This window comes from Orycteropus afer, unplaced genomic scaffold, assembly GCF_000298275.1.
Source record: "Orycteropus afer afer isolate SDZICR_OR568_19922 unplaced genomic scaffold, OryAfe1.0 scaffold00533, whole genome shotgun sequence".
Classification (NCBI taxonomy): Eukaryota; Metazoa; Chordata; class Mammalia; order Tubulidentata; family Orycteropodidae; genus Orycteropus; species Orycteropus afer.
This window is the reverse complement of record NW_006922120.1, coordinates 967046-993180: the sequence shown is the minus strand read 5'-3', so window position 1 is coordinate 993180 and position 26135 is coordinate 967046. Positions and strand designations below refer to the sequence as shown.

General features: G+C 36.9%; 1 protein-coding gene across 1 annotated transcript in view; it reads left to right on the top strand.

Moving 5' to 3' along the window:
• SMYD3 (SET and MYND domain containing 3) overlaps window positions 1-26135 on the top strand; it is a 1342222-nt gene that overhangs the window by 405356 nt on the left and 910731 nt on the right. Inside the window, exons 3-5 of the mRNA XM_007955714.2 lie at window positions 8800-8907; window positions 9792-9849; window positions 12070-12206. Of these exons, the coding sequence (XP_007953905.1) occupies window positions 8800-8907; window positions 9792-9849; window positions 12070-12206 (303 nt within the window). The remainder of the gene's footprint in view (window positions 1-8799; window positions 8908-9791; window positions 9850-12069; window positions 12207-26135) is intronic.

The following is a 26135-nucleotide window of genomic DNA, read 5'->3' as shown; positions in this document are numbered from 1 at the left end:
CTTCCAAATCAAGGAACCAAATCCTATGAAGGCAGTTGGTTGTGCACAAGCAGCTTTAACAGCTAGTCTTTTTTTTTTTGGTCATTGTTATAAATGAGTTTATCACTCAACTTTTGCAGGTATACAGCTTATTGACAACAATTACGGTAATTGGCTGTGCAATCATATCCTTAATTAGTGCAATTTTTTTCATCACTGTTTTCCCTCTTTTTCCCTCCCTCCTGTCCCAGATCTATTTACTCTTGTTGTACATCATTTGAGAGGAGCCCTGGTGGCAGGCACGTTGGTTAAAAGTGCTTGGCTTTAACCAGAAGGTTGGTGGTTCAAACCCAACAGTTGCTGCTCAGGAGAAAGATGTGGCAGTCTGCTTGCATAAAGATCATAGCCTTGAAAACCTTATGAGGCAGTTCTGCTGTGTTCTATAAGGTGACGCTGAGTCAGAATTGACTCAACAGCAGTAGGTGGGTACATCATTTTTAATTTCAGCTGTAAGAACAGAAAACATTGCAAAACCCAAAAGGAAAACGAATTTACTGCCATTGAGTCGTTCCCAACTCATAGCGACCTCTCCTTGGGTTTCCGAGGCAGTATTTCTATGGAAGTAGATTGCCCAACCTTCCTTCTGAGGAGTAGCTGGTAGGTTTGAACCTCCAGCCTTCTGGTTAGCAGTCAAGTGCCTTAGGCATTATGTTACCTGAGCTCCTAGAAAATGTTGCAAGCAAAATCTTAATTACATTTTGTATTTGCAGTAATGGAAAAAAGAGAGAAAAGTAAATTAAGGAGATAGTCTTTTGAAGTTGGTAGATAATATAAGACTAATGTGCCATCAAGGTCCAGACCAAGTTTAAAGTTTATAGAGTGAGGACAGTGTTTAATGTTTCTGTATAATTAGGGATTGTACTTTGTGGTGAGTTTTTACTTAATCTATTCTGATTCAAAGAGATGGTATGAGATGAAAGATAGAAGAATGTATGTAGGTATATCTGAGTCAGTGTGTATCAGTGCCTAGCAACTTACACTTCCCAAATGATGGCAGTGACAATCATGGGAAACTACATAAATAATTTATAAAAGTTTCTTTATTGCAAAGCTTTTTAGAACTTTTAGTAAGCTAAAAATATATTTTGAATCTCTACATGACATACAATGGAACCTTATTTTTTTCAGGCGTCTTATACCATATTGGTAATTGTTAATTGCCAGTATAAGACTAACCTTCTGAATAACAGCACCACTTTCTGAGTTATATTTTAATATTGTGCTTTTCAGTGAATACTGACATTATGAGTAGCCATTCATAAACATTTGTTGTAAACTGTTGTAGAAGATATTGTCCACTATGTTTATTAACATTCTTGGAGTACATTTTTCCTGTAATTTAATACTAAGCAAAGCAGTGTGTTTTTCTTTTCTGTCAGATGAGAATTATATAACCCATTATGCTTTCTTTTTTGCCTTGCCTGTAAGGCAACTCAAATAAATGTAATGTGCAAATTCAGTAATTATTCAGCCCTTATGTTTAGCATGTTAAGAATGTTTACTCTCCTTTATTACATTTAGATATTTTGGTAGTTAGATCCCAGCTTCTAAACATCATTTTGTACGTCTTCAATATAAGAATAATACCTACCATTTGGATTGCTGTGAAAATCAAATGAAATGTCCTTTGTTAATTGTTTAGCCAAAATGTCTAGCACATTCTAAGTGCTAGAGGGTGTTCCTTTTTTCCCCTATGATTTCAAATTTTTTTATTTCTAATTTTGTTTCCTTGTTTCATTCACATCTTACACTGAAACTAATTCAGTTTTCTTAGAAGCAAGTGAAATATAAATACTAAAAATAAATATGAGACCTTTATAAACATCACATTATGAACAGTGATGTACTGTTACGTATCTGTCCAAGAGACCTGAAGGCAGAAGTGGCAGCAGACACATGTATTGCCAATGTTCATTGCAGGACTATTCTCAATAGATGGAAAGGTGAAAACAGCCTAAGTGTCCATTGATGGGTGAGTGGATAAATGCAATGAGGTGCATGACATACAGTGGAATTTTACTTAGCCATAAAGAGAAATGAAGTACTGCTACATGTTGTGATACAGATGAACCTTGACAACCTTATCCTGAATGAAATAAGTTACTCATAAAGGGACAAATATTGTATGATCTCACTTACATGAAATAACAAGAATAGGCAAATGTATGAAGACCAAAGTTTATTAGTGGTTACCAGGAGCAAGAGGGAGAGGGAAAGGGGAAGTTAGTGTTTAGCAAGTAGTGAGTTTTTGTTGATGTTGATGGGACATTTGACAATGATTATGTGATAGTTGTACAACATGATTCATGAAATTGATATCACTAAATTGTATACCCAAATAATGGTGAATTGGCAAATGTTGTGCTATATATATATTTACAACAATTAAAAAGAAAAGAATTGACAATAGTGAATGTGAAATAATGAAGTGAGGCAATCATTTGTACAGCTGATGGAATGAGAATGTGCCCTATGTAAACAATGGCCGAGATTTGGGTTAGGAAATGGCAGCGGACAGACCAAACTATCACTTAACAGCTTGAGATGGCAGTCTTTCTGCGCAAAATTCTGTTTTAGCTTGAATCTGGGTCACAATTTTGAAGTAGCTGCAATTCTTTTGAAATTTATGTCTGTGCTGCAACTGGAAATGAGAGATCCTCCTAGCAGGGTTTTACAGGTGCAAAAGTTGAGAAGTAGATTTACAGTTTGTGAAATAAGGGTGAATGGGAACATCAGTCATTTCAGTGATGAAACTTCCAACCCTCAGTTGGAATAGACTATGTATTAGGCCAGTCACTCTTTGGAAGGAAGGTTGGGCAATCTACTTCTGTAGAGGTACTGCCTTGGAAACCCAAGGAGGGGTTGCTATGAGTCAAAATTGACTCGATGGCAGTGAGTTTGGTTTAGTCTCTTACTTAACCAGGGATAAATATTAGATGGTCTGGATTTTGTTTCCATTTGAAAGTGATTTCATATCAAGGGAATGTAGAATTTCTCATCCAAGACACAGGGATAGAATGTCCTTCCCTTTGGCTCACTCATGCCTAGTGCTGTGAGGTTGGTGACTGACTGATTCACTGGTCTCTTCAACCACACTAACACATGGCTCAAGATAATGGATAAGTTGTTATTGTTGTTAGGTACCATCAAGTCATCTCCGACTCACAGCAACCCATGTACAACAGAACAAAACACTACCCAGTCTTGTGCCAGCCTCACAATCCTTGCTATACCTGAGCTCATCGTTGCATCCAGTGTCAACCCATCTCATTGAGGGCTTTCCCCTTTTTCATTGTCCCTCCACTTTTCCAAGCATGATATCCTTCTCCAGGGAATGGTCCCTTCTGACAACATGACCAAAGTAGGTAAGATGAAGTCTGGCCGTTCTCGCTTCCAAGGAGCATTCTGACTGTACTTCTTCCAGGACAGATTTGTTAGTCCTTTTGGCAATCCATGGTACTTTCAGTATTTTTCATCAACATCACAACTCAAAAGCATCAATTCTTCTTTGATCTTCATTATTCATTGTTCAACTCTTACCTGCATATGAGGCAATTGAAAATACCATAGCTTGGGTTAGGTGCACCCTAGTCTTCATTTTGACATATTTGCTCTTTAGCACTTTAAATAGGTCACTTGTAGCAGATTTGCCTAGTGTAATACATTATCTGATATCTTGACTGCTGCTTCTGTTGTTGTTGATTGTAGAACCAAGTATTATGAAATCCTTAACAACTTCAATCTTTACTCCATCTACTGTGAAGCTGTTTATCAGGCCAGTTATGAGGAATTTTGTTTTCTTTATATTGAGGTGTAATCCATACTGCAGACTGTAGTCTTTAATCTTCATCACTAAGTGCTTCAAGTCATCCTCACTTTCAGCAAGCAAAGTTGTGTCATCTGCATATTGCAGGTTATTAATGAGTCTTCCTCCAATTGTGATGCCACATTCTTCTTCATATAGTCCAGCTTTTCGGATTATTTGCTCAGCATACAGATTTAATAAGTATGATGAAAGGATACAGGCCTGACACACTCCCTTCCTGATTTTAAACCATGCACTATCCTCTTGTTCTGTTCAAACAACAGCCTCCTGGTCTATGTACAGGTTCCTCATAAGGACAATTAAGTGTTATGGAATTCCCATTCTTCTCAATATTATCCCTAATTTGTTTGCACAAGTTTCATTGTCTCTTCTGACATCCGTTTTTGTCTTTTCTTCCTTTCCTGTTTTTTTTTAATGGCCTTTTGCTTTCTTCATGGATGATGTTTCTTATATCATCCCACAATTCCTCTGGCTTTCTGTCATTGGTGTTCAGTGCATCAAATCTATTCTTTAGATGGTCTCTAAATTCAGGATAGGTATATTCAAGGTCATGTTTTGGCTCTCATGGACTTGTTTTAATTGTCTTCAGCTTCAGCTAGAACTTGTATATGAACCGTTGATGATCTGTTCCACTGTCAGCTCCTGGCTTTATTTTGGCTGAAGATGAGCTTCTCCATTGCCAATTGTCACTGATGTAGTTGATCTAATTCCTATGTACTCCATCTGGCAAAGTCCATGTGTATAGCCACCATTTGTGCTGTTGAAAAAAGGTATTTACAGTGAACAAGTTTTGGTCTTGCAAAATTTTATCATGCAATCTCCATTGTCATTTCTATCACCAAGGCCATATTTTCCAACTACTAGTGACTCTTCTTTGTTTCCAAATTTTGTATTCCAATCACCAGTGATAATTAGCAAATCTTGATTACATGTTTGATCAATTTCAGACTGCAGAAGTTGGTAACAATCTTCAATTTCCTTGACTTTGGCTTTGGTGGTTGGTGTGTAAATTTGAATAACAGTGGTATTAAGTGGTCTTCCTTGTAGGCATATGAATATTATCTTATCACTGACAGCATTGTATTTCAGGATGTATCTTGAAACATTCTTTGTGACGATGAATGCCACACCATTCCTCTTTAATTTGTCATTTCTGGTATAGTAGATCATATGGTTTTCTGATTCAAAATTTTCAAAAAAAGCCCATTTCAGCTCACTTATGCCTAGGATATCAATCTTTGTGTGTTTCACCCTCAGAAGGAAGGTTGGGCAATCTACTTCCATAGTGATACCCCCTCGGAAACCCAAGGAGGGGTCACTATGAGTTGGATCTGACTCGATGGCAATGAGTTTGCTTTTTTTGTCCATTTTTCCTGTGTTCATACTTTGTACAATGTTTCAGGGCTATTTGTAAAGTTGTCCAGTAAAAATTAGACTGTGGCTCAAATGTATCAAATGTTGGGTATACACATGGACTTTGCAAGGTAGAGTGCACAGGAATCAGATGGATTACATCTGTGGGAAGAGGCGATGGAAAAGTTCAATATTTCCAGCCAATACAAAGCCAGGAACTGATTGTGAAGCAGAGCATCAACTGTTCATAAGCAAATTCAAGTTGAAGTTGAAGACAAAACAAGTCCACGAGAGTCAAAGCATTACCTTGAATATATCCCTCTTGAATTTAGAAACTATCTCAGAAATGGATTTGATGTACTGAACATCAGAGAAATTATAGGATGACATCAAGAACATCATCCATGAAGAAAGCAAAAGACCATTGGAAAGACAGGAAAGGAATAAAAGACCAAAATGGATGTTAGAAGAGACAATGAAACTTGCACTTGAACAGAGAGTAGCTAAAGCAAATGGAAGAAATGACCAGATAAGAGAGCTGACCAGAAGATTTCAAAGACCAGCTCCTGAAGACAAAGTCAATAATTATAATGAAATATACAAAGACCTGGCGTTAGAAAATCAAAAGGGAAGAATGCACTACGTATTTCTCAAGCTAAAAGAACTGAAGAAAAAATTGAAGCCTCGAGTTGCGATATTGAATGATTCTATGGGCAAAATATTGAATGATGCAGGAAACATCAAAATAAAATAGAAGGAATAAACAGAGTCATTGTACCAAAAAGAATTGGTCAGTGCTCATCCATTTCAGGAGGTAGCATATGATCAAGAACCAATGGTATTGAAGAAAGAAGTCGAATCTGCACTGAAGGAAGTGGCAAAAAACAAGGCACCAGGAATTGATGGGATACCCAGTGAGATATTTCAAAAATGGGTGCCATGCTGGAGGCACTCACTCAGCTATGCCAAGAAGTTTGGAAGACAGCTACCTGGCCAAGTGAGTAGAAGAGATCCATATTTCTACAGTCAACCCCATTGGAAGCAGTAGTCAAGATATCAGATGACATATAGCACTGGGCACATTGGCTGCCAAAGACCTCTTTCAAGTGCTAACGAACAAAGATGTTTCCTTGAGGACTAAAGTGCACCTGACACCTGATAGGGTATTTTCAATCACCTCATATGCATATGAGAGCTGCACAATGAATAAGGAAGACCAAAGAAGAGTCTATGCTTTTGAGTTGTGGTGCTGCTGAAAGTACCATGAATTGCTAAAAGAACTACCAAATCTGCCCTGGAAGAAGTGCAGCTGCAATGCTCCTTGGAAGCAACAATGACCAGACTTCTTCTCACCTACTTTGGTCATGTTGTGAAAAGAGATCATTCCTTGGAGAAGGATAGCATGCTTGGTAAAGTGGAGGGTCAATGAAGTAGGGGAAAGCCCTTAACAAGATGGATTGACACAGTGGTTGCAACAATGGGCTCAGGTATAGCAGGGATCATGGAGCTGGCACAGGACTGGGCAGTGTTTTGTTCTGCTGTACATAGGGTTACTACGAGTTGGAGACCACTTGACGGCACCTAACAACAACATACTTTGTACATTCCATTTTCTGATTATTAATGGATGTTTGCAGCTGTTTCTTCTCATTTTGAGTTGTTCCACATCAGTAAATGAAGGTCCTGAAAGCTTTACTCCATCCACATTATTAAGGTCACCTCTACTGTGAGGAGGCAGCTCTTCTCCAGTCATATTTTGAGTGCCCTCTGACCTGAGGGGCTCATCTTCCCACACAGTATCGAATAATGTTTCAAGGCTATTCATAAAGTTTTCCAGTACTATATCACACAGTGTTTCACTGCTATTCATAAAGTATTTACTGGCCAATTCTTTGAGAAATGGATGACCTCTTCCTTCTTCTGAGTCTGTCTTAGCCTGGAAGCTGTGCTGAAACCTGTCCACCATAGATGGCCTTTCTGTCATTTGAAAAACCGGTGGCATAGGCTCCAGCCTCACAGCAACACACAAGCAACCACAATATGACAAACTGACAGACAACTGGTGGAATGGCTAAGAGGACTGTTCTGGTTACCCAATGCCACACTGACAGGAATATACCACAAATGGGAAGGCCTTAACAAACAGTTTATTCTCTTACAGTTTGGAGGCTTTAAGTCTGAGTTCAAAGTACCATGCTCTAGGGGCTGGGTGAAAGCCCCTCAACCTTGGGCTTCAGCTCTGCCTTCTGCTCCCGGCCCACTGGAGCTAGAGGTTTTTCTTCACTCAGACAGCTGCTGGCTGCTGAGACTGACAAGCCCAAGGTTGACAAGTAAAAAGGCATAGTCCCGATGTTACCAAACCACATGGCATGCCATTAATTCAAGTCCATTGAAAGTCCCAAAGTCAGAAGAGAATGGCAGGCTGCTGAACAATGACATGGCTACATGCAGGGTTCAAGTGTGCCATAAGCTAGAGATTATCCCCAAGGCTTCTCCTTTTATACAGGAGGCAGACCACATCCCTAAGGTAGCCACTCAGCTGCTCACAGTAGATTCCACCATGGAGTTGATTACCGGTCTCATCATGGGGAAATACTACATCCACCTGCCCAGCCACTCAACCAGGCTTAACCAAGTTGACACACAAACTTAACTACCACAGGGACCATGCAATTTATCATCAAAAGCAGGCATTTTTGAGAGTGAAAAAGGGTGCTAATAATAATTAAGCCAGGACAACAAGCATAAACTAAAATTTTGTTGTAAGTTGCTGACTAGTTAGCTCTGAGTCACAATGGCCTTATGTACAACAGAGCAAAATGTTGCCCAGTCCTGCACCATCATCTCAATTGTTGGTATCTTTGAGCCCATTGTTGCAGCTACTTCTGTGTCAGTCCATTTTATTGAGGGTCTCCCTCTTTTTCACTGACCTTCTTACCTTACTAAATATGATATGTTTTTTTAGTCTTTCCAAATGATAAATCCAAAGTAAGCCAGAGAAATAGACCTGAGTTGATTGGACATTTGGTCATTTTAGCTAATGGCCCCTTTTTGTGTTGCCTCCAAAAACAAAAAGAGTTTTTTACTTTTGGCTATCTATTTGTCCTCTTGATATTTCTGTACTTGCTTTAGTAGCACAGGAATTTACAGAGCTGTCTTCCCTACCTTAATTTCCTGAACCATGTGTTTTATTTTCTAATTTGGAGTGAGATTTTCTTTTTGTGTTCAAGATCACTGTCTGTTATTGAGTGCTATTTAAGCAGTTAAAAGACTACCTTATTATTATTATTAAGTAAGCAATAATAGTTCTTTCTTTGGATTCCACCAGCCAGGTAATAATCAGGGGGTAAATTAAAGGGCAGAGATAAAGGTGAAACTTTTAATCTCCATGCCTAGTAATTGCATACTTGGTGAAGACTGAACCCTGTATCATTACCAGTAGTGGAATCGTATCTTGGTTTTCTACTTTGCTGTCATATTTAGGCTGTTCAAATTAAATTGCTGTTGGTGACTCTCCACGTTCAAAACCAATGTAAATGAAAGTTAATGAATTGTATACTCTCTCACTCTTGTTTTAACAGAAAAAAGCTTGGCCTGACCACAAGCGAGAATGCAAATGCCTTAAAAGCTGCAAACCCAGATACCCTCCAGACTCTGTCCGACTTCTTGGCAGAGTTGTTTTTAAACTTGTGAGTATGAAGCACATGAAATATGCTTGGGTTCTAATTTAACAAAAGCACTTAAAGTTGTATTTATTATCCTTATTTGAGGCTGAAAGGAAACCCAAGTTAAGGTAGAAGTGAGATTTGAAGACAAAAATACTTGCTGTTTTCCTGTTAATCCTAGCATCAATGACAGTGATGAAGTCCACAGCGCTTCTCTGAAGGCCCTTAGATTTCTTTCTGGAAATGGAAACACAAGGTCCTATAGCTTGGATATGAGATGTTAGTGATGTCTGTCACAGTGCCTTTACAACTTTTCTACTGTGAACTAACAAGTAAGGCAAATATATCATTTTTTGGTTGCCTCTTTAAATGAGATTTTAATGGGAAGAGAGTTAATCTTAAATGGAAGAGTGTTTATATATTTTTTTATAACCATATTCATTGAAATTATTTCTTTACTGTATTTCAGTATATTTTCCAATACTGTCAAACCAGTTAGTAGATTCTGTGAAATCCTGCTCTGGTGAATTATGCTTTTATAACAGATTATTTCCCCCAGAAAAACTTTAGCATGAATATGTCTCTCCCAAATTATTATAGGCTCCAGCTCCATTTTGTCCTGTTGTTTATCAACTTTCTTTTTCGGCCAGTCTAACATTTTATAAATTAGAAGGCTCTAAGAATATATAAGTATGAAACTTCTTATAGAATAATTATGCATTTAGATCTTAAACTGATGGGTTAAGTTTCAAGTTGGATTTAATTTAAAGTTGTTACTATTAAGAAATGCAATCTAAAAGTGAAAATTGTATTTTTTGCACACTTTCAATAACTAAAGGTGCTCAAATTGATACTCATTTATTTATTAGAGCACTTGAAATTGTTTTTTTGATGTTTTTCCTTCACAGATGGAAGAAACACCCTCTGAATCGGAGAAACTTTACTCATTCTACGATCTGGAGTCAAGTAAGTGATCATCTGTCAGCCTACCAAAAAGTAAATGCCTGCCTACCAGTTGATGAGCTAGTGAATGGCTTTATTCTATGCCTTTGTTTTTCTGTGGGATAAATCTAACAAAACTTTTTGTGTTTTTTGTATATTGTCAACACATTAACCTTTTTAGTTAATTCTAGGGTAGAGTTGGTTATAGAGGAGTTTGTGAAATGTGATGACAGTTCAGATTAGAAGACAGGAATGTAACCATTAGTCCATTTGATAAAATAATTTTTATCCTATTTCTCTCTCCCTCGTTCCCTTCTTCCCTCTCTTGATTTTCTTTCCTGGTTTCTGGTTGATGTCAGGGAAGAAAGATTTAGTGAACAAAGAGTTCCGGAGAACGTTTATGTTCACTAGTCCTTTTGCTATAAAACAAAACAAAACAAAAACAAAAACAAACTCACTGCCATCAAGTCAATTCTGAGTCAAAGCGACCCCCTTTGGGTTTCTGAGGCAGTAATCTTTATGAAAATAGATTGCCCAGTCTTCCTTCCATAGAATGGCTGGTGGATTTGAACTGCTAACCTTCTGGTTAGCTATCAAATGCCTTAGGCACTATGGCACCAGAGTTCCTTTTGTTAAGGAACTGCTAAACAAAGGGTTGATGGTTTCCCGCACCAGCAACTCTTTGGGAGAAAGATGTGGCAGTATGTTCCTGTAAAGATTATAGCCTTAGGAACCCTATGGGGCTGATCTACCCTATATATGAGGTTGCTATGGGTTGGAATCAACTCAGTGGTAATGAGGGTTTTTTTTTTTTTTTTTTTTTTTCCCCACTTTGGTCCTTTAGATATTGAGGGAAGTAGCAGATACAGATCAGTTAGGCTCTCCCAGACCACTGAGAATTGTCCTTCTCCTGAACTCCTATGGTGAGTGGCTCAGCTGCTTGGGATGACTGGAAGGCTTTCCAAGCCCGAGTATTAAACAGAAGGGAAAAAAAAAAAAAAAGCAAACCCATTGCTGTGGAGTCATTTCTGACTTGTAGAGACCCTATAGGACAGAGTAGACCTGCCCCAGAGGGTTTCCAGTCTTTACGGAAGCAGATTGCCACATCTCTTTCCCACTGAATAACCTTTCAGTTAGTAGCCCAGTGTTTAACCACTGCACCTAAGCAAATACAGGGTTTGTTCTGCTTTCATATTGGCACTTCTTCTTCATTGGAATTGTAAATGACTTCAACTGCAAACCAGCCAGAGCTGATAGAGTAAATTCATGATACAGTTTGATATTTCTTAATTGAGGCAAATAAGATCTGGTACAGATTTATGGTTATGGGATCATAAGTGCCAATGCTAATAAATTATGATTTGAGAAATCATTGCGTTAATTGTTCTGTTGAACAGGTAATTTAACAAAAATATGTAAACCTGACATCAGTAACAGTTATACTGTAGTTCACCTTAATGTAACTTTTCAAGCTTTTATAGAGAAGTAATTAGTCATATTTTTTGTTATATTACTGTTTGATAATTAACATCTTTTATAGTAGAGTTTTACTGTTAACATTAGCCCTGCTGAAGTAGCAGTGTATGACATTGTTAATTGAATTGTGCACACTTAGCCTTAACCTGTTTGTGATATACTTTAAAGTGAATTTTTAAGAGAATAATTATTTTTGGAACCTTCTGTTCAGATTGAAGCAGCACCTTTTCTTGTTTATTCAACCTAGAAATAATTTGAAATTGAGATTTCCTTTGTTGTCATGTCTTCTACTTGATGTATTATGTCTGCCTAACCTTATTGAAACTTCCTGAACTTTTTAATTCTCACCTTTTTTTTTTCTACAAATTATCAGTTAATTGTGACCTAGTTGTAAATTATTTAATGGAAAAGTCTCCTTAAATTGACTGATTTAGTAAGAATGCATGGTATTTTGTATGTATGTACAAAATGGTATAGAAAATCTATTAACACATACTTTCACTTATTTTGGTTTTAATACTTTTTCATTTATATGTGAATTATTTTGTTTGATAGATTTTTAATTTTATTTTATAGATGAGGTGGGACAGAATTTAGATGATAAAATATTTTTGTGATTTATAGTTATCATAAAAGGTCATGTATTCTCTGTCAGAATGGAATTTAGGGTAGGAAATATCTGGCCTAACAGCTGCCATTGGAGCTCTGAAAATTATCCCTTAAAAGTTCACTTTGTGATTATGCTATTTATTTTCTCTTTAAATAAAGACATTAACAAACTGACTGAAGATAAGAAAGAGGGCCTCAGGCAACTTGCAATGACATTTCAGCATTTCATGAAAGAAGAAATGCCGGATGCTTCTCAGCTGCCACTTTCCTTTGACATTTTTGAAGCCTTTGCAAAAGTAAGTGTTAAGTTTTGCATGTTTGCTAGAGCTGTAAATCACCTTTTTACTTCTACTTTTGTTGTTAGTGACACAAAAGTCTAGAACCTCTCTGAAAAATCAGGACTCTTCATGTGTTTTGTCAGTCCTGTGCCTCAATGAGTAGCAAATGTATTACCCATGTTGAAAAGGACCTTACTTTTCTGTTTTAGTGGTATTCTTATTCATAGCCTGAGTACATTCTTGAGCTTCTCAAGAGAAAGCAATATATCCCGTTATTTCTTACTAATGGGTTTAAGTTTGACATTGCATTCTTTACTTTTGTGGTGATTGTTTCAGTATAAACCTTGTTTTTGGGAACAATTTATTTGAATCTGTAAATCATATGAGAATATAGTAATTTCTGATTTAAAAATAATTATCTAAAAATTGTATCAATGTTTCAGGTCACTAAAATACTAGGTCAGTGAAAACTGCTAGGTCAGTGATACAAAACAGGTTTCATATGTTATTTCATCTGTGATTTGTTGGTAGTGGCTGCTTAAAGTGCTCTCTTTGAAAATCGTTTGGAGGATTTTTCTAGGCTCAAGGAGAAAGCACTATGACTGATTCTTGTATTTACCTGGGATTGGGATGAGGGCTCAGTTATGCACCCTCACTATGTATGTTGCTGTCCTTGCTCTCTCGGATTGTGTGTTTGAATGTGTTTCAATATCAGTCATGTTATAATAATAAGTAGACTTTTACATTTGAGGATGATTTTGATGCTTCTTTTATAATTGTTAAGCACACACTTAAATGACATATTAATCCCATGAGTATTTTTAAGAAATGTTTTAAAATATACTATTTTCTAAGAATTTAAATGTGATCAGTATGATTGCTAGAGGTTTATCTTTGTTTTTCCCAAGTGTATGTTTTGTGATTTTCTGATCATGTCGTCTTAGTGTTAATTTCTGATTTGTCTATAATCTGCAATTGTTTTCAAAATATAATAGTTACTTAAATTACATCTCTGAAGTTTCTCATACGTTATTACTTATGCTTCCAAAAATTATAATCTACATTATTACCATGTGTACAGTGCACACAGACTATTTTGCTGTTAAATACTATAAAAAGTAACACCAGCTGAGAGACAAAAATACACCTTTATGTATATATAAAGCTCTGGTGGCCTAGTGCCTAAGGCATTTGACTGCTAACCAGAAGGCTGGTGTTTCAAAGCCACCAGCCATTCTTCGGAAAGGAGATTGGGCAATCCACTTCCGTACTGATACTGCCTCAGGAACCCAAGGAGGGGTCACTATGACTTGGGATCGACTTGATGGCAGTGAGTTTATACATATGTGTATAAATAATGTGTGTGTTTATATACACACACACACACATACATTTACACCTTATGAAAAGTATAATTTCCTTCCTAGTGTTAAATCTATGGTCATTAAAATGTTCAGGTACTAATTATTGGTGTTATTAATATTCATGAAAACATTTAAAAATACTTTCTATTGCTATATGTAAAATGTGAAATTTTATTTATCTTACTTCTTTTAACTAGTTTTAATCTTTTGTTTCTTTCAGTGAAATTATTTCCATGTTTTGTAGAGGGAAAATTCTGTCTCCAAAAGTGTGTGGGAAGGAACAGAGCATATATTTAAAATTTATAAATTTTAAATATATGCTCTGTTCCTTCCCACACACTTTTGTTATTACTATAAAGTAGACAATATATAGCTTTGCTATTTTTTGGGGGAATTAGGCTCAGATGTGTGCTTTCTGCCTTAAAATTTAGATTAACAAACAGAGAAAAGCGCTTGAAAAAGATCACACTTTTTTTTGTTTATTTTAAGGAGTAGATTGTTCTTAAATTAAGCTAATTAGTATTTTGTAAATCTTAGGGATGAGCCGCTGAACTCATGAGATTGCAAATGTATGATAATACAGATCATGTCAAGCACATTAGAAGTGGTTGGAGAGTATTGGGCAGAGAATTTTATCCCTATCTACTGCCCCTCTCACCATTTTATTGGCTTAGAATTCATCAAAGAGAAGACAGACTCCCTTGGCATACTCCCTATAGTCACTTCTGTGTGTACAAACTATCAGGTGTAATTCCATGCTGCTCTGTCTTCTTCAGCCCTGTGTACTAAGTTGAATTTATGCCTTGAAAAAGACTGGCTCTACTTGGCTTTAATGAATAAGATCCTTGCTTTTTGTTTTGCTATTGGTCCTATTCCATTCGTCCTTCTTTCCTATCCCTTCCTGCCTTCTGAGCTTTATTCCTGGACAAATGTGGCCTTTTTGATCTCTTATAATTGGTTATTCTAAGGAGTGCTTACCTCCCTTGTTCATCACATAGGACTGTCTATTGTTTGACTGAAAGTTGAGCCAGGGGTGTGGGGGTGTGGTGGGGGTGGGGGTGGGATGAGATCAGATCCAGGCTTGAAGGATGTCTAAGGGCCATAATCTTGGGGATATATTTTTCTTGATATGACAACTTCTGTGGTTCAATCATGTCCTAATTGTTTGGTACTAATATAGAAAATGTGTATGCTAATCAATATGAACTTTTAAAGGTCAAAGATTATAGTTAGAGAGAGGATCTATTTAAATAGGAGGTTGAATAATATGATGGGTAAGTTAGTTTCCCCAGGTAAGTAAATTATATTCTGTCAACTTCAGTTCCTCATCTGTAAATGGGAATCATAAGATAACAAAACCAAAAAAATCAAACTTACTGCCATGGAGTTGATTCCAACTCATAGTGTCCTCTTTTAGGTTTTTGAGGTGGTAAATCTTTATGGAAGTAGATTGCTAAGTCTTCCTTCCACAGAGTGGCTAGTGGGTTTGTATCACCAACCTTCTGGTTAGCAGTCATATGCCTTAGGCACTATGCCACCAGAACTTCTTCATAAAATAGCAGTGAAGATCAAATATAAAGTGCTCAACTGAGTATCTAACATGTTCAAAATAAATATTAATTTCTACTGTTGTTTCCCCTGCCCCGCTGGAGGCAGTCACTCGGTTATGCCAAGAGATTTGGAAGACAGCTACCTGGCCAACTGACTGGAAGAGATCCATATTTGTACCCATTCCAAGAAAGGTGAAAATTATCAAATAATATCATTAATATCACATGCAAGTAAAATCTCACTGAAGATAATTCAAAAACAGTTGCAGCAGTATATTGGCACAGAACTTCCAGAGGTACAAGCTGGAGTCACAAGAGGACGTGGAATGAGGGATATCATTGCCGATGTCAGATGAATCTTGGCTCCAAACAAAGAATACCAGAAAGATGTTTACTTGTGTTTTATTGACTATGCAAAAGCATTTGATTGTGTGGATCATAACAAATTGTGGATAACATTGAGAAGAATGGGAATTACAGAACATTTAACTGTAGCCATGAGGAACCTGTACATAGACCAGGAGGCTGTCATTCAAACAGAAAAAGGGAATACTGCATAGTTTAAAATCAAGAAGGGAGTGCATCAGGGTTGTATCCTTTCACCATACTTACTCAATCTGTATGCTGTGCAAATAATCTGAGAAGCTGGACTATACGGAGAAGAATGTGGTATCAGGATTGGAGGAACAGTGATTAACAACCTGTGATATGCTGATGACACAACTTTGCTTGCTGGACGTGAGAGTGACTTGATGTACTTACTGATGAAGATTGAAGAATACAGTCTGCAGTATGGATTACATCTCAATATAAAGAAAACAAAAACCCTCAAATCTGGGCCTATAAGCAGCATTACGATAAATGGAGAAAAGATTGAAATTGTCAAAGACTTCACATTGCTTGGTTCTACAATCGACGGCAATGGAAGCAGCAGTCAGGACATCAGACGACATATAACACTGGGCAAATCAGCTGCAAAGGACCTCTTTCAAGTGCCGAAGAGCAAAGATGTCTCCTTGAGGACTAAGGTGTACCTGACACAAACCATGGTATTTTCAGTCATCTCATATGCATGTGAAAGCTGGACAATGAATAAGGAAGACTGAAGAATTGATGCTTTTGAGCATTGGTGTTGGTGAAGAATGCTGAAAGTACTGTGGACTGCTAAAAGAACTAACAGGTCTGTCCTGGAGGAAGTGTAGCCAGAATGCTCCTTGGAGGTGAGAATGGCCAGACTTCTCACCTACTTTGGTCATGTTGTCAGAAGGGACCATTCCCTGGAGAAGGATGCCATGCTTGGTAAGGTGGAAGGTCAAGGAAAGAGAGGAAGGCCCTCAACGAGATGGATTAACAAGGTGGCAGCGGTGATGGGGTCAAGTATAGCAAGAATCATGGAGCTGGCTCAGGACCAGGTGGTGTTTAGTTCTGCTGTGCATAGGATTTGTATGAGTCAGAGATGACTCCAGGGCATCTAACAAAAACAACACTCTTTCCCCTCCCCCTGCTTTCTTTGAATTTGAATATAAAAGGTCAGAGATTTATGACCTGTTGTGCTGTCATAGATCAGAGAGTGCAGTCTGTGATTGACTATAAACCAAAGTCTCAGGTGGTTGCTGAGTTATGCCTAGTGTTAGTGTCTCTTGAGATGCTAAGGATTACCTTTCTGGTTGGAAAGAAATTTTGCAAAGAGGAAACGATATCTCACTCATTACTCAGCCCATAGCTGTTGTGGACAGAAATCATTTACTACTACCTGCATTCATAGCAATCCATGATTTCAGCATGGTTCCTTAGAATTTCACATAGGAAATATAAAAATAACCTTTGTATGGTGAATGATAGTCTCTTGCACATGCATCTTAACAGAATGAAATTAAAATTAAATTATAAGAGTTCTTTAGTTGTCTTATTAATTCACTGAAATGATATGGAACATGTAGTATTTCTCTATTCCATCCCCCAAGTTATAACTGATGATTACTAGCAATGGTTATTAATAGCTAAACTTAATTTCAGTAGATCTGCTTCTTAGCTTACATGCTATGTACAGAAAAGTGTTTTTTTTTTTGTTTTTTTTAAGGGGTTGTGGTACAGGATATTAGAAAAATATATTTAGTGGTTTTTCTGGACTGATGACTTCCTTTTCTAAAAATGTGTTTGGCAAGCTGATTAGAAATGTGATGAGATATGAGCAATAAAGTAGAAAACAGGCTAGTTGCATAAAGCATTTCAAAAACAGACATTAAATTGGAAGCAATGGGAATAAAAGTGACCTTTCTGACCAGAACATGTCATTGTTAGTGTTTCTATAGCTTTGCAAATTACTTTTTAACTTCGTGATGTTGTACAACTGCCACAGAATTTTTTGATTAGAATCCACATCTGTTTGAGAACGTGCTCCCCTCCCTTTCTTCTTTCAAACAAAACAATTCTCCTGGTAGCATATTATTTTTCATGTGTGACCTCCAGAGCTTGCTCTTCCAAAATCTTATGTTTAATACTTTTAGTGGCAGTTAGTTTCACAATACACACTGTGGTTGTATAGATTTAAAATTGAGGATTTCAGAAGGTGTTTTTTAAATAGTATGATACGTGCATTGCATGTTCAGTTTCATACTGAATAAATTCCTTCTTATTGGGGGAGAAATCTTTTTTATTTGAGAAGCAATAGAGTATGTAAAATAAGAATCTGGCTAATCAATGGTATGAAAACAAAGAGTGATATAATATTTTTGATTGAGGTATATTAGAAATAGGATAAAATGTAACAATAATGATAATACATTCAACATTATATACTCACATAAAGCTGATATAAGCCTTTAGATTTACAGTGTTAATAAATAATATATCTGATGTTCTGCCATAATATCATAATTTTAATAAGTATATAAATCAGTATGGAGGAAAAATTACTAAATAAGCCTTTTTAAGGTCCTTCATGTTTTCTTAGGAACTATGTACTTCAATAGAAAGCAAGAAAAAGTTGATCCTAATATTCTCAGTCTTTCACCTTTAAATTTTAGTTGTTACTCCTCTCATTCTGAACATGGAGTTGTTGTTGTTGTGATTATTAGATGCTGTCGAGTTGGTTTGGATTCATAGCAAATCTATGTACGAAAGAACGATACGCTACCCAGTCCTGCCCCATCCTGACAGCCATTGCTATGCTTGAGCCGTTGGTGCAGCCACTGTGTCAGTCCATCTTGTTGAAAGTTTTACTAATTTTCATTGACCCTATACTTTACCAAGAATGATATCCTTTCCAGGGCCTAGTCCCCTCCTGACAACATGACTAAAGTATGAGAAGCACAGTCTTGCCATCCTTACCTTTAAGGAGCACTCTGGCTATAATTCATTCAAGACAGATTTGTTCATTGGAGGACATTATGCTGAGTGGAATAAGTAATCACAGAAGGACAAATATAGTATCAGTTCATTATTGTAAAAAAAAATGAAGGAAAGGTTTATATATGGAAGGAAATTTTCTTTGTTGGTTACCAGTGGTGGGAGGGGAGGGACCACTGCAAAAAAAAAAAAAAAAAAAAAGCATTGACCCATGTCACTTTAATTTTGTATATTTCACTGTACATAAATTATATTTCAATAAAATTTATTAAAAAAAGAGATTTGTTAATTCTCTGGTAATCCATGATATATTTAATATTCTTTGCCAACACCACAGTTCAAATGCATCAATTTTTCTTCTCCCTTTCTTATTCATTGTCCAGTGTTTGCATGCATATAAGGCAATTGAAAAGATCATGGCATGGTAGTTAAGGTTGTGTGTCAAGTTGGCTGGGCTGTCGTTTTGAGTAGCTGGGCAATGGATATAGTTATTCCCCGTGATGAGTTTATAATCACCTCCATGGTGGAATCTGCTATCAGGGCATGGCCTGATTCCAGTATATAAGAAGAAGCTTAGAGAAAGGTCTCTAGCTTTTGGCACATCTGGCTCCTACAGTTGGCTGAGTCTTGGCCTGCCATGTTGCCTACAGATCTTGGGTTTGTTCTTGGACTTGAACCAATGGTCTGCTATGTTGCTTTCCAATCTTGGGATTGTGCCATTTTTCTTGTCCATCTTGGGTTTATCATCCTCAGCAGCCACAACTGTGTGAGTCAGAAAAAGCCTCCAGCTCTAGTGGGCCTGGAACGGGAGGCAGAGCTGAAGTCCAAGGTTGAGCATCCTTCATCAAGCCCCTAGAGCTGCTGGCACTTTGAACTCGGACTTCCAGCCTCGTAAACTGTAAGAGAATAAATTCCTGTTTTTTAAAGCCATCCTTTGTGCTATGTCTGTTACAGCAGCACTAGAGAACCAAGACTCATGGCTTGGGTCAAGTGCACCTTCATTCTCAAAGTGACATATTTGCTTTTTAACACTTTAAAGAGCTCTTATTTCACAGCACATCTGCCTAGTGCAATACATCATTTCCTTTCTTGGCTATTGCTTCTGTGGGTGTTGATAGTGGATCCAAGTAAAGTGAAATCCTTGACAGCTTCAGTCTTTTTTCCATAGTTTCTTATTGGTCCAGTTGTGAGGATTTTTGCTTTCTTTATGTTGAGATGTAATCCATACTGAAGGCTGTAGTCTTTGATCTTCATCAGTAAGTGATTCAAATCTTTGCTTTCAGTAAGCAAGATTATATCATCTGCATATCCCAGGTTGTTAATGAGTTTTCCTCCAATCCTGATGCTGTGTTCTTCTTCATATAGTCTGGCTTCTTGTATCTTTTGCTCAGCATATAGGTTGAGTAATACGGTGAAAGGTTACAACCTTGATGCACACTTTTCCTGATTTTATACCGTGCACTATCTCCTTGTTGTATTTGAATGACTGCCTCTTTGTCTATGCACAGGTTCTGCATGAGCATATTTAAGTGCTCTGGTTTTCCCATTCTTGACAATACCAAAAAACAAAACAAAACAACAGAAAAACCCCACAATGCCTAAGGCATTTGACTGCTAACCAAAAAGCTGGTGGTTCAAACCCACCAGCCACTCCTTGGAAGGAAGGTTGGGCAATCTACTTCTTTAGTGATACTGCCTTGGAAACCCAAAGAGGGGTCTCTATGAGTTGGGTCCGACTCCACGGCAGTGAGTTTGGTTTATTCTTGGCAATATTAACCATAATTTGTTATGATCCACGTACTTGAATGCCTTTGCATAGTCAGTAAAACACAGGTGAACATCTTTCTGGTATTCATTGCTTTCAGCCAAGATCCGTCTGACATCAACAATGATATCCCGTGTTCCACATCCTCTTTTGAGTCCAGCTTGAATTTTTGGCAATTCTTTGTCAATGTTGCAACCATTTTTTAATTATCTTCAGCAACATTTTAGTTGTGTGTGATATTGATTGATAATTTCTTCATTCTTTTGGATCACCTTTCTTTGGAGTGGGCCCAAATATGCATCTCTTCCAAACATGCATGAATATCCTGGGCATTAGTGAGCTGAGATGGACTAGTCTTGACCATTTTGAACTAGACAAATAGATGGCCACTGACAAGTTGGGAATGAAAAATGAATTGGAATGGTGGCATATTCATTGTCAAAAAGATCATTTCAAGATCGATCCTGAAGTGCAAAGCTGTCAGTGATAGGATAATACCCGTATGCCTACAAGGAAGACCAGTTTATATGACTGTTAATCACATCTATGCAGCAACCACTAAAGTCAAAGTTGAAGAAATTGAAAATTTTGACCAACTTTTGGCATCTGAAATTGATCAAACATGCACTCAGTATACATTGTTAATTACTGGTAATTAGAATATGAAAGTTGGAAAGGAAGAAGAACCAGTAGTTGGAAAATATGGCTTTGGTGATAGAAATGATGTTGGAGTTTACACAATAAAATTTTACCATACCAATGACATATTCACTGGAAATAATTTTTTCAACAACATAAATGGCAACTATACATGTGGACCTCACAAGAGGAAGTATACTAGAATTAAATTGACTACATGGACATGTAGTCATATAGTTATGGCATGGACATGTGTAGAAAAATAGGTTGGAGAAGCTTGAGATCATCAGTTAGAACAAGGCCAGGAGCCAGCGGTGGAACAGACAATTCTGAGCATACTTGTGCTCTATTACTTCATTGTTGGTGGTAGACTAATTTGTGGAAAGAATATTGCCTCTGTTGTTGTTCTGAAAGGTCAAGAGTACGTGTGTGTTTTTGCCACTGGAGGGCTTTAAGTTTATGTAGGACCAAATTTTAGAGCTTTTTTTTGTTGATGAGCTCATTTGGGTTTCACCACTGTGGCGTGCAGGAAAGTAGTAAAGAAGGCAATCTTTTGAATTAATAAAGTGATGAATTATCTAATTACAAAGTTGATGTGAAATGACAGTATGATAACTTTGACTGCATTACTAAATGATTCCAGTGACTGATCAGATGTGCCTGTGTTCCATTAAGGAAAAATATGCCATTAAATATTTAATACCAAAAACGAGCAGACACACCAGGCTTGCTAAACTCTGATCACTGGGGTGCATGAATATAGATTTGAGAGGAGCTCCTAGATTCTCGAGACACCTCTTTTGTCTGCTCAGAACAGCTGCTTTAAGACTAGTTATTGGGATTATATCTCTTTTCTAATTTAAAATAAACCAACAAAACAGCCAAGATATTTCAGTGCATGGAGATCTGGCATTCTGATCATGAAATGCTGATGTATTTATGATTTACATGGTTTTTCTTTATTACCACAGATTGAATCTCTATGTTAATTCAGAAGACAATTATCCTCAAAAATATTCTTCCACCTTTAAGTAAAGTGACATTTGTAGGATGCTTGGACTTTCAAAGCAAGTCATGGTTTGAATTTTTAATGATGATATTTATTATGTCCTTCATTTTTCACCCATGCGCCTAATATTTTTCTCCTTTTATCTGTAAATAACCTTCAGTAAGTTATCTATATTTGTCACACAGATGCTGGCTAACTTGTGAAGTTATGAGGATTATTAGTAAATTCTTAATCAGCATTTTTGTTTATACCTGCATTGGTCAAGGTTAATTGCATATGTATGTGCTAATGCTTTGATTAAAACTGTTGATGGGAAACATATTTGCCAAGCCTTGTTACCTTATTTATCTGAGTACATAACTTGTCATTAATGCACTTAGCAGTAATATTTTTTAAATGACAATTTGTCATTGGAAAATGGCAAAGGTTACTTTCATTGTTTTGGCCTTTCCTTTAAAGTGAAAAAATCTCTACTAGATTACTTGTTTCTCTACTAGAGTGTGAATTTCTTAGAGCCAAAGATTACATCTTACTTGTTTTGAGCTCCTAGTACAATGCATGTTATGCAGTATTTATAGTTGATTGAATGAATGAATGTATGAAAATATATCTCTATTCTGCTTCATGGAATGTAGCTTTTTAAAATATTTTTGAAAAGTAAAAAAATCACTATAAAGTAAAAAGAAATCCGATTTCTGGTAAGATGGCTGAATAGGCAGACAAACTACATAGACTCTCTTCAATAAAGAAAAGAGAAACCAGTTGACATGGATACAGAAGATAATCCTGGAGCCCTGAGCTTTGAAAGGAAGGATACAGAAGTGGAGTAAACACCAACCAGTAGAAGAACCTGCATGATAACTGAATAAGGGGACAAACAGAGCTGCAGACTGTTAGCTATCCTGATGGCATGGACAATTTGGATATTTCCAGGTGGTGTTAGGACCTAAGAATTAACCTAAAAATCAGCACTGCTCACCAAGGGCTGTAAGGAGGACTACACTGGTGGCTGATGACTAAAAAGGGAAACAGCAAAGGAGGAGACAAACTGAGCTGTGGACTTCTGGTGGTCTGGAGGGTGCAGCCATTTTGAATGTTTACACGCAGTTTGACCATTTTGGGTATTTAAAGTGACAGCATTCTCTCAGATTCCAGGGACCTAAGAATAGGCTCCACTTACTGAGGACTTACCAGAGACTGAAGACTTGAAAGGTGTTATATTCCCCTTGATACTCTTATACCTCACGCCCTCTTGTTGAATGGAGGTGTGGCTATCCCTTACTCCCACCCACCTTCTGGTCCAGCAGGAATTCCCTCCCAGTCTGTGTGCTCTGACGGAGCCTACGTGTCCTGCCCAACCCTCCCCAAATTAGTTTTTTATTTCTTGTTTCTTTTTGTTTTAAAATTATTTTTTTTCTTCCTTTTTATTTTTATTCCTTCTTCTTCCCTTCCCAGCTTCCAGTTTTTGGCTTTTTCTCTCTTTCCTCTTCCTGCTTCCCATTTTTTTCTTTCTTGTGGTTCTCCCCATCCCTTGTTTCCTTTTTGCTTTTTTCCCATTATTATTCTCTTATTCTACCTCTTTTTTCTTATTCCTCCCTCCCCAGATATTGTGTGTTTTTTTTCTCTTTTTCTATTCATATTTCTTTTGTCTTTTTAAAGTATTTCTTTAAATATTGCCTTCCCCCCTTTTTTTCTTTCTCTTTTTGGTGATTGTTCTTGTGTGTTTACGTGGTGTGTGTTTTTGTCCTGTTGCTTTTACATTTTTTATTTTATTATTTTTTATTGTGATTTAGGTGAAAGTTAACAGCAAATTCATTTTCCATACAGCAGTTTACATAAACTTTTGCTTTTACTTTTTTGGTGATTTTTCTATTGTTGCTTTTGTCTACCTGTGTGGGAGACAGCAATCATGCCCATACGACCCAACCATGCCTGTACCTCCTGCAGCCTCAACTAGTGAGTGAGGGCCACCACTTGCTTCTGTACCAACTGGCCAACAATATATGACAGCCAATATGAGCCTGACTCATCTTAACTGCTCTTTATTAACAGAGATCTGTGCAGCAACTCTCATACTCTCTCACATCCACCAGGAGACAGGTAGTGAATGTATAAGTCCTGCGAACTAGTGAATAGCAGAGCACAGTTCCCTGGTAACTCAGATACATCCAAAGCAAACAAAAATGTTAGCCAAATTACTCCAGCATACAATCACCAATTAAATATAAACACAACAACTTCACAATGTCTCAGAGACAACAGACCATCATAGTCCACACAAAGAAGCTAGAAAAAGCAGTAGAAACAAGAGACCAGGATATAGACCCAGAACACATCTCCGAGGAAGAAGCAACACTGGAACTCTCTGATAAGGAATTCAAAAGAATTATAAGTAGGTGCCTTTAACAGACTGAGAAACAGATCAGGGAAAACACTGACGAAATTAAGGAAAACACAGAACCCAAGAAAAATTTCAGAAGACAATACAAGAGCAAAATGACAAAACAAATGAAAAATTAGAAATGATACAGAAGAGTAATACTAAATTTTCAGAAATAGATAACACATTGAAAGGCCAAAGGAGTAGAACTAAATCAATGGAAGATAGAATTAGTGGAATTGAAGAAAAATATCTCAATACTTGTTTGGAAAGGGATCAGTCAGAAAAAGACCAAAACAAAATGAAGAAAGCCTAAGATCTGTGTGGGATACCATCAAAAGGAATAACCTACATGTAATTAAAATTCCAGAACAGGAAGAAACCACAAAACCACAGAGAAAATAGTGGAAGATTTGTTGGAAGATAATTTACCTGATATGATGAAAGATGAGAATATCCATTCAAAAAGTCCAATGAACCCCAAACAGGATAGACCTCAAAAAGAATATCACCAAGACATATATATTGACATCAAACACACCAAAACCAAAGACAAAGAAAGAATCCTGAAAACAGTATGGGAGAAATGAAAAGTTACCTACAAAGGGCAACTGGTAAAAGTAAGCTCTGATTTCTCAGCAGAAACCAGGCAGGCAAGAAGGCAATGGGATGGTATATATAAAACCCTGAAAGAGAAAAATTTCCAACTAAGAATTATATACCCAGCAAAATTGTCCCTCAAATATGATCAGGAAATTAGGACATTTCCAGATCAGAAATTATGAGTCAGGTCTGACTCCACAGCACATAACAACAACAACAACAACAACATGCTGTTTACAACAGACACACCTTGGAGAGAAAGATAAAAATAGACTAAAAATCAAAGGTTGGGAAAAGCTATATCAAGCGAATGGCAATCAACAAAAGAGCAGGAGTGGCAATGTTAATTTCTGATAAAATTGACTTTAAGACATAAAAAAAAAGTATAAGAGAAAAGGAAGGACATTATATAATGATTAAAAGATCAACTGAACAAGAGGACATAACCATAATAAATATCCATGCACCCAGTGAAAGAGCCCCAAAATACATATATAAAACTTAACAGAATTGAAAAAAAACAAATAGATGACTCCACAGTCATAGTAGGAGACTTTAGTACACCATTTTCAGTGAAAGATAGAACAACTGGAAAGAAACTCAACAAAGACGCAGAAGAACTAAAGAATACAGTCCTCCAATTTGACCTTAAAGACATCAACAGAGCAATTCACTCAACAACAGCACAATATACATTCTTTTCCAGTGCACATGGAACATACTCCATGATAGACCATATGTTAGGCCGTAAGCCTCAATGAATTTAAAAACAATGAAATGCTGCAAAGCTTCTTCTCAGATCACAATGCTGTAAAATGAGAAGTTAGCAATAGGAAGATCAATGGAAAAAGAGCAAACACATGGAAACTGAGCAACACCCTCTTTAAGAATGACTGGGTAATAGAATAAATTTTAAAAAAATGAAATGAAACAATTTCTTGAATCAAATGAGAATGAAAACACAACATACCAAAATCTTTGGGACACAGCAAAAGCAGTGATCAAAGGCCAATTTATAGCAATAAATGCACACATAAAAAAAGAAAGAGCCAAAATCAACACCTTAACCCAACATCTCTACAATTGGAAAAAGAGCAGCAAAAAAAGCTGCAGTCACCTGAAGAAAAGAAATAATAAGGATTTGAGCAGAAATAAATGAAACAGAGAATAGAAAGACAATAGAAAAAATCAACAAGACTAGAAGTTGGTTTTTTGAAAAGATTAATAAAATTGACAAATCAGTGGCAAATTTAAAAAAGGAAAAGAGGGAGAGAATACAAATAACATAA